This window comes from Diaphorina citri, unplaced genomic scaffold (assembly GCF_000475195.1).
Source record: "Diaphorina citri unplaced genomic scaffold, Diaci psyllid genome assembly version 1.1 scaffold17229, whole genome shotgun sequence".
NCBI lineage: Eukaryota > Metazoa > Arthropoda > Insecta > Hemiptera > Psyllidae > Diaphorina > Diaphorina citri.
In genome coordinates this window covers 4,339-13,812 of record NW_007394586.1, presented here as the reverse complement: position 1 = coordinate 13,812, position 9,474 = coordinate 4,339, and the positions used below count along the sequence as shown (strand labels likewise).

Below are 9,474 nucleotides of genomic sequence, written 5' to 3'. Positions count from 1 at the left end.
AGGATGAGAGGTCAGCAGCTTTGTCTTCACCGTTGTAGTGAACTTTCATGGCAACTCCAGTGCTGGATTCTCCGTAAGTTTGGGTCCACTGGAAGTAAAATTGAAGAAACATTGTAATTAATTTCATGCCTCACAATTGTGGTGGTTTATGTCCCGAATTTACACCCTAATTCGAATAGTCCTCACTTATATCGCTCTTGATTTAACACTTATGCTGATGATGGCTTTCACTTACCTCTCTAGTTTTTCTGACGCTGATGTCCTTGGTGTTTTGTGATTTTTCAGCTGGGGTCAAGTTGAGGATGTTTTGGATGGTGGTGTATGGGTGTTGGGTGGCGATGAAGATTTTCTCTTCCTTGTTCTTGTTCAAAGGTTCGACCTTGAAGGCAACTTGATTGTTTTGTAAATCTAAGTCAGCGGCAGCCTTGATGGGAATGTTGACTTGGAAGTATTTGTTGTTTCCAGCAATGTAACGTTGTTGGTTGTTGGGGGTGATGAAACTGATCTTTGATTGTCCCTTACCGGCGAACCTGTAAAAATGGGTCACATTTCATGAAGCTTAGTTACCTTGAGAGACAAATATGTATTGAAATTCAAAAGTTACAGTACTATAATAATCATGAGAAGTTCAGAAAAAAGATCTGTTTCAAGCAATTTCCATTGATTAGTTTATACTTACAACAGTTGAGCTTCAACAGTGACGTTGGCAGTGTTGGGTACAGCAACTTGACGGTCATTTCCTTCGACTAAGCTGGGGTGAGTCTTGAGTTTCATTTCTCCTCCAACGGAAACCAAGTTGGTCTTTTTGTAAGAGAATTGGAAGGGAAGACCCATAGCGGTGGGGAAGCCAACGTTGATAACAAAGCTGTTGTACAATTTGGTGTAGTTGAAGTTTTGTCCGTTTTGGAGTTGAGCGGCAACGGCCTTGAGGGCTAAAATGATAAAAATGAAATAATTCTTTTTGGGTTAATAACCACCGCAAAGTTTTTTCTATTATTTTTTGGATTTCGGATGTTATCTATTCAATAAAATTAGCGAGTGTGTCAAGAATTTGATTTGGAATTTATGTACTATATCGATTGAGAATATGATGTTTGTAGGGGCACTCACTTCTTGGGATCTGTTCTACGGTGTGGTTGTCAAAAGCGAAGAGTCTGTTTCCTCCGAAGATGGTTGCGTAGATTTGAGCTTCAACTTGTTCGGCTTGTTCTCTCTTGATGTTCAACATCTGGGCAATCTTTTCGGTAGAGTGTGAGTCGTTGTTGGAGGATTGCTTGGCGTTCTTTTCTTGTCTTCTAGATTCTTCGGTACTGAATTGGTTTTCCAACAATCCCAATAAGTCGCTGACACTAGCAGTCATGACATTGAGCTGTAAAGAAATAATTATTAAATTAATAGAATCATCATTAATCTTGGTCTTTTTCTCAAGACACTATTTTCGGATTTTGTCCATATTTTAAACCACACGTATTGATACGCCCATTTCCTTTCTTCCCTTATTATTAATGAAATTATTATAGCTAATACTAGATTATCTTAAACTGCTAAAGTAAGTATTTCTACTTACTCTGTCCTTTTCCATTTCAAGTCCTCCAAGGATTCTCTTCATGGACAAGAAAATTCCTTTGGGTAAGATGCTGTCTTCACTTCCGATGGTGTTGACGTTCTTGACGTAACCTGAGTTTTCTTCTTTCATGGCGTAAGATGACAGGTAGTTCTTGGAGTATTGGAGTCCGTAGGTCTTGGGGCTCAACATTTTCTTGGCAGCTTTGGCGTTTTGGGCGCTAAAATATAAGAAATGAATTATTATTACACTTGTGTTATACGAACCTCTTATTTAGCTGGCACTCAATTAGTCAATTACTACCTGGAGCTTGAGTTTCTTCGAACTACATACTAATGTCATAAATTGTATGAATGTTAAGTTCCAATTTACTTTGGTTTTACTTACAATTCTTGAAGTTTGGGGTGTTGTTGTTCAGCAGCGCTTTCGATGGCGGATTTGACAGCAGAGTTAACTTGTTTGCTCATGTCTTGTTCAGTGAATGCAGCCATACGTTGGAGCAATTGAGCGGATGGGTAGGTCTTCATGAGTTGGAATACAGCAGCACAACGTAATTCGTGGCTTTCTCCGGTGTTGAGGTAGATGTTGAAGAGAGCAGGTTGAACAGATTTTGGTGATAATCTGGCAACTTGGTCCATGGCGGCAACCATTGAAAGACGTTGGAAGTTGGTGGCTGGGGCTTTTCCTTCAAGGTATGGTTTGAAGACAGCGAGGACGGCGGTATGTCCTAAGTTTCCGAGAGCTTTGATGTAGACTTGAGCTTTCAGACTGTCTTGGTTTCTGGTAGCTTCCTTGAGTTTGTTGGCCAAGTATGGGATGTATCTTTCAGTGATGTCTTTGCTGTTTTTGGATGACAGGGGTCCGAAAGCATGAACTGGGTATTGGTTGTGTGAGTTGTCAGAGTCAACTTGGGCTTTTCTTGCCAAACTGGCGACGGAGAGGATAGCAGAGGTGTTGAGGTGAGCTTGTTTGGTGACTTGAGAGCTGGTGGCAAGGTTCTAAAGAATAACAGAGATAAAAATAAGAAATTAACCTCATGATTTTAGGAAAGAATTGAGATTATACATCAAGGAATTCAATATATCACGTCACATTCCCAAGCCAAATTTATCATTTTAAATGCCTCAACAATACTCTTCTTCTTTTATGAAATTTATGTGGGTAGGTATTTTCAATCAATTCCAATACTTACGAAGAATTCCTTGATGTATTCACGGGTTGGGTATCTGGCGGTGTTGGGGAGAACAGCCAATAATTCAGCAGCTTCTTCTCCTTCGACTTTGCCGGATTCGATCCATTGTTTCATGGCCATCAAAGCGGGACCAGTTCCTGCTTGAGCAACGGCGTCACGGTAAGCTTTCCTGTAATATAAATATAACACTTTCAATTCTAGAGTTTCAGTTTTTTTTTTCCTCGGGAAAAATAAATAATAATATGGTGAAGCTTTTTTGCTAAAAGGATAGGCGTGAATGTTTAGCTTACTTACCATGCGGTTAATTTGGTGGCATCGGATTGGCTGGATGAAGAGGCCTTGTTTTGTTGGTAGTAGAGTTCGTGAGTGGCGGCTTCCAGTTGTTTGGCGTTCATGGTGCGGATAACTCCGGCGAGGATGGTGAATTTGGAAAGGGTTTTGTGTTCAGCCAAGGTGTTGGGTTCTTGGATTTCTTGACCAATTTGTTGGGCCAAAGATTTGGTGACAGCAACTCCGTCGATTTGTTTGGAAGATTCGATGGAGTTTCCTTTGTTTCCGATGAAGTAGGGCATGAAAGGAGATTTGGGGGCTTGGTTAAGCTTGGGTTCAGGTTGGTGGAATTCTTCGCTGCTGCTGGAGGAAGAAGATGAAGAGGAAGAAGAACTTCCACTTTCTGAGGAGCTGGATGAAGAGCTGCTGGAGTCAGAAGAGCTAGAGCTGGAGCTGGAAGAATCGCGACCTTGTTTCCAGTTTTTGTTGGACATATGGTTGTTCTTGTTGTCATTAGATCCAGAGTTGTGATGGTTGTTGTTGTTGTGGGATCCAGAGTTTTGGTGATTCTTTTGGTCATCATCATTGTAGTCATTGTCTCTGTTATTGTCACTGTGTCTCTTGTTGTTCTTGTTTTCGTTGTTGTCTTCGTTTGAGTTTCTGATGACAGAACGACGGGATCTGATTCTTCTGTTCTTTCCTTGTTCGGAGCTCATGGTGTAGTCGTTGTCTTCGTTGTTCTTGTTTCTGTTTTCATTGCTGTTGCCATTGTGGTTTTTGTTGTTTCTACTTTCGTTGCTTCTGTTGTTGTGGTTCTTCTTGTTGTTTTCTTCGCTGTTGTTATTGCGTCTCTTGTTGTTTTGTCTCTCGTCACTTTCGGAACTGTTGGAGGAAGAGTTTGAGCTGTCAGAGGAAGAGCTGGAACTGTCAGAAGATGATGAGCTGTCTGAGGAGGAGGACGAGGAAGAAGAGGAGGAACTGTCAGAACTGCTGGAGGATGAAGAAGAGGAGCTGGAAGAACTTGAAGAAGAAGATGAGGATGAGTCATCGTCGTTGTGGTGGTTGTTCTTGCCGTTGTTGTTTTGGGCAGATTCGTTGTCAGGGGAAGCTGGGTTGTATTCGTAGATCAAATCATCAACTTTGTTGACGTTGGATGGGAGAGCTGGGGCATTGTTTTGAGCAGCAGAGTGGACGTTGGACAGAGTAACGTTCAGGCGACTGACAACCATTCCCTTTTGTTTGTTGTAGAGTTCGGGACTGATGACAATTTTGTCGGTGGTGACTGAGGATTGGATGGTGTAGTGGCTCAGGTCTCCAGCAATGATGACTCTGCTGGTTGAAGATCTGGACAAGAAGTTAAGAACTTGGTTGCTTGATGGTTCAACATCGTTGCTTCCGGGAAGTCCGAAGTGGTATTCGATTCTGGAGTCACAACGACTGAAGTTCTTGGTCTTGATGATGTCAATAAGGTCTCCGTTTGATCCCTTGAGGTTTGGCATGGGGGCGAGTTGAGGTTTGTTTTGTTGTTCAACTTGTTGCAGAGGTTTGATGTCGTACAAGGTTTCACATTCTCCAGTGACGGTGTCTTCCATGGTCTTGAAGGTTCCGAAAGGTTTGCCGTTCTTGGGTTTCTGGTTGAGACGCGAGCTGACTTCATTTTCGGCTCTGGTGTCAACTTGGAGTTGACTGACAATACTCTTGATGATGTTCAGTTCCCAGGTTGGCAGGTTTTGGCTGACTTGCAGATTCTTAACCTGTCAAAAAGAAAAGACGATATATGTTTAAATTTTGATGTAATAGAAGGACTGTTTGAAAACGACCAAAAATATTCAGTTGATGAAGAGTGGCGTAAAGAATGTATCAATTCTCAATCACATGAACCCTCCATTATGCTCGTAATGCTTTAAATAAAAATATTAATTTGTAAACAAAAGCGAACACTTACAACTCCATTCTTGAATTGGATGGCGAATGGTTTGTCACTGAGTTGCCAGTTTTGGTAGTTGAGGTATTTGTCTGGGATCTCTTGGTTCCAGCCATTGGTTAGGTTGGCGTGAACATCAGAGTGTCTAGCGTTGGTGACCCAAGCCAAGACTGAGTCTTGATTTCTGGGTTGAACCTTGAGGGTGGCTTTGATGATGGTTCCGGTGTATTGGTCAGCTACATCATGAAGAGCAGCTAGGGTGCGGCCTTGGATTTGGTATTCATAGACTTGTCCTTGTTTCCATGCTGAAATAGTAAAGAGGTAGAGTTAGTGAGCGTACTAGTTGTCTCACATAATGAGAACCTTTGTAATAATGGCAGATGGAATTTTTAGTACCTCTTAACCTAGGCACTAGCAATCAAAATTGGTCTAATTTTGTAGGATTTTCCTCACTTAGAATAATTCAAAAATATATACTTAGATCTTAACTCACCACGGGCGTTGTTGTTGTAGTTGTTGTTTCCGTTGTCATTGTTGTTGTTGTTGTTGTTGTTGTTGTTGCTGTTAGCAAGAACACTGGTTGCTACTGTAAAAATAATGGAAATAAAATATTAGTGGAATCCTAGTAGGTAAACTGTATTGAGTTAGATTAATCTAGCAAATTACTGTTATTTTAATTAATTTTCTTTGTGGGAAAAAAACTCAAGTAACTAGGTGGGTACCTACAAATTTAGAGTGGAACTTTTTTCCAAAATTGGAAATCAATTAAGTTATGCTATAGTTATGATTATTATTATTAGTGGCTTTTGCGAATTGGAAAAACTTCGTTAAAAAATTCAAAAGAGATGGAAAAAATCAATAGTTAGCACTCGTAGCTCTAAAATAAAAATGGTATTTTGCAAGTATTAGCAGAGCTTTTAATAAACACTGAAGTCAAAAATTTGAGAGAAAATATTCAAAGTAGGTATAAGTTTAAAAAAAGCACTTTGATAGGGTAATGGAAAGCTTACCTAACAAACAACCGAGTACCACTGGAGACCACATTGTTGCAATATGATCCCAACAAAACTGAATGATCGAGTTATGGGCTGCCAGGCCTTTTATATGAAATTGAAACTTTCTGTTCAGCACTTTTCTTCGTTATCTCCACGTGTGAAATGCTTCCTATACATACTCACAGCTATTGAGATGTTCTTCTGAAGATGATAAGTGTAGTTTTTCAGCCAAGTCCTTTCGTGTGATACTGTGATAAATAAGTATGTTCAAATTTATTTAAGGCTGAAACCTAGCTGATTCTGCTTTAGATTATGCCAGCACACGTTGATACCAAACCGTATGGTATAAAATGTGCTGTTAGCTATTTCGAGGTGAATTCAATCTCGTGAGGAAATGGAGGATGATTTATGAATTAAATTCCGCCAAATATACTGCTGCTTTAACCGCGATTTGAAGAAGAAGAAGAAGATAAAAAAAAGCTCAACCTCACTAGCCTACTTGAGTTCCTACTTTTGGTATAGGTACTTTATACAATTAATTCGTGAGAACATACATATTAGAACGGATAACAAAACCAAATGTCAGCCCAAAGCAATCACTCTCGGGCTGATTGAGAGGCTGACGAAAAACGCCGATCCCGTCTGAACACGGGAAAAGGCGAAGAAGAAGAAGAAGATAGTTTAACATTACATATTAAGAATGGGTAACAAAACCAAATGTCAGGCCCAAGCAATCACCCTAGGCTCGATGGAGAGGGCCGACGAAAAAACGCCGATCCCGTCTGACACGGGAAAAGGCGAAAAGAAGGTGGTACGGGACGGGACGTGAGTCGGGGACTGTAACTAGGTACATTTTTAGGAAGAGAAGACCAATTTTAGTTGCGAAAAAATGTATTCTCCTTCCTTTAATCGGTTCCCCTAGCCCTTACTTTAATTCGAGAGCTAAATATTCATGTACTGAAAACATTGAAATTCCTTTCCTGTTTTCAGGAAAGAAGACTTTAATTCAAGGGCTGAAAACATGGAAATTCCTTTTCCTTTTCCAGCGGAAAGAATTGATTTCTTGCCTTTCTTAATTCTTTTTCGTAGAACAGGTAGGGTAAGGGCTAAATTCATTGTGCTGAAAACAAGTTACCCTTACATATTTTCATTTTGCTATTGTATAGAAAAAGCTTTTATTTTTCAGTCCCCCCTTTTTTTTACCAAGGTATTGAACTGGGTCAACTTTTCACGTTCTGAGTAAGGAAAACGCAGCCTCATCAGCAACCGGTGAGATAAATAACGAGAAAGAAAATTCGCCCGGACTCTGAGATATTTTTCTTATCTTCATTCACCTTCCATCATACTCAGTAACAATCCGTCACAAAGTGTGTTGGGTAATCTTGTTAGCAAAGGAAAGCGAATAGCGCGAGGCTGTCATAGGCTATAACCGTTCCGATATTTTCCTCGTGAAAAAAACAGGTTCGGTTCTCTTGGTTGATTTTCAATAGGTTTATCAAACGCTCCGTGGTTCTTCACTAAGGTATGGGTCTGGAATCTAAAAGTAATTGATGGAAAAATTAATATACCTACGTAAATGACATCTTTCTTCTGAATAGACTTACAAATCCTGACTTATTTTATTTTTAAAAAAGTATTTTAAATGTCGTCTCAGTCAATCTTTATATTTATAAAAACAATCAATGTTTGGATCCGCCACGGCACTAACAAACCGTAAGCTACTGAATGTTAATTGGAAGACTCCCGTCTTTCAGTTTATTTTTTCAAGGATTAACCAATTCAAGCAGATGAAAATAGGATGTCCCTCACACGCAAAGAAAAAAGGTAGTAACCCATCAGCCGGAATTCCATATAAACACATGGCCTTGACGTTCACATTCCGTCATTTACTTTATTGAAACAAATCTTGGATGTTCAGCATTTTCTTATCGTGTATAAGTGGACTCGTATCATCCCATGTAGTAACCGACATACGCTGAGGAGGCCGTATCACTTGTTCATAGTTCATTTAAACTTAGTAGGTTACGGATATTCTTTCAAAGACCCATTTTTCCTCTCTCCTTTATTCTAACTAAAACAGATTGGGTAGGGTTTAAGGGAGAAATCCTAATCAAATTTGACCTTTAGTTTAAAATAGGAAAACTTTCGACAGTGGAAATCACCACTTTCTGAGGAGCTGGCATGCGATGAAGAGCTGCTGGACGTCAGAAGAAGAGGTCAGAGATTGAGCTAGAGGTTGGAGGTGGAAGAATCGCGACCTTGTTTCCAGTTTTTGTTGGACATAGGTTGTTTTCTGTTGTCATGTTATCAGAGTTGGTGATTGGTTGTTGTGTTGTGGGATCCAGAGTTTTTTGGTGCATTTTTGCTCATCATCATTGTAGTCATTTGTCTTAATATTAATTCATATTACCTATCTGAAAAAAATAATCAAAGTTCAATTATAGAATACCTACCCACTACTAAATATTGACGTAACCGTAGTTCAGTAGGTTCCAAAGAAAAATTTCAAAAAGCTTGTAAGGCATTGCAAAAATATATTAAACATAGTATTACATATTTATTTGAATTTTCATTTCTTTTGTTTAGCAGGTAAAGAAAAAGTTATAACAAAAGCTTAGGCTATAACTTAAACACTATGTAAAATGTAAAATTATATAATTTCATTAAATAGGTTTTTAAAGATCTATCTGGGAATTCCAACTAGACAAAGAAATTCATTATCTTTGGCATTGAAACAGGACCTTTGTCAGTAGAAGGTTTACCCTTTCCCCTCTTTCAATGTTTTTCATTGGTCCAAGGGTTACAATGGGCCATAGAGATGTTTTATAAAATGATTGTCTATAGTGTTTTGGAAGAGTTTAGCACAAACCCAAGAGTGGCATAGATATAGCTACAATGTTGGGATTTACATAATAAATTTGTTGGTTTTTAAGTAATTCATGATCACGAAATTACCTAGAACTGTTATGAGAGTATAAACTTTACAAATCTAACGAATTGTACACTATTTTTATGGAATAGTGAGAGGAATACTGCTTTATGTGGATCTGGCATCTACATAAAAGCAACCAATATGGAATCACTTTTAGCACCATCATCGTATCATCACCCTTCCTTTTTGGTATTTACAGTTCAATTATGAAAGGTTAGGAAAATGTTTACATTTTTAGAGAAAATTACCATGCTTAAGAAATTGCTCATAATGAGTGTGGACTACACCATCTCTTATTCTTTCATCATGTATGACTAAATGATGTTGTCAGTAATTTAACATCACACAACAATGGAACTGGAACATCATCAAACAATATTGTGCCACCTGTCCATGATGATCAAACTTCTTCATGAGAATTCAACAGTATTGTCACCTAACCGGTAGCCAAATGTTCCCAGTGCAGTTTTCAACTCAAGCTTATCAATGTTTCCTGAGTTATCTTTATCAAATGATTGAAACAACTTTGCCAAATCTGTAACATTATTTCCATAGGCACCAAAATCTGTCAAATGAGATCTGTCCAGCCGCCCCCCC

The 9,474-nt window shown here is 39.0% G+C and overlaps 1 protein-coding gene across 1 annotated transcript in view; it reads right to left on the bottom strand.

The window, feature by feature from the left end:
• Positions 1-9,474, bottom strand: part of LOC103523199 (vitellogenin-A1-like) — a 21,381-nt gene that overhangs the window by 7,675 nt on the left and 4,232 nt on the right. The window contains exons 2-4 of the mRNA XM_026832896.1: positions 5,444-5,507; positions 4,972-5,255; positions 3,560-4,780 (exon numbers count right to left, since the gene is read on the bottom strand). Coding sequence (XP_026688697.1) covers positions 3,560-4,780; positions 4,972-5,255; positions 5,444-5,507 — 1,569 coding nt within the window. The remainder of the gene's footprint in view (positions 1-3,559; positions 4,781-4,971; positions 5,256-5,443; positions 5,508-9,474) is intronic.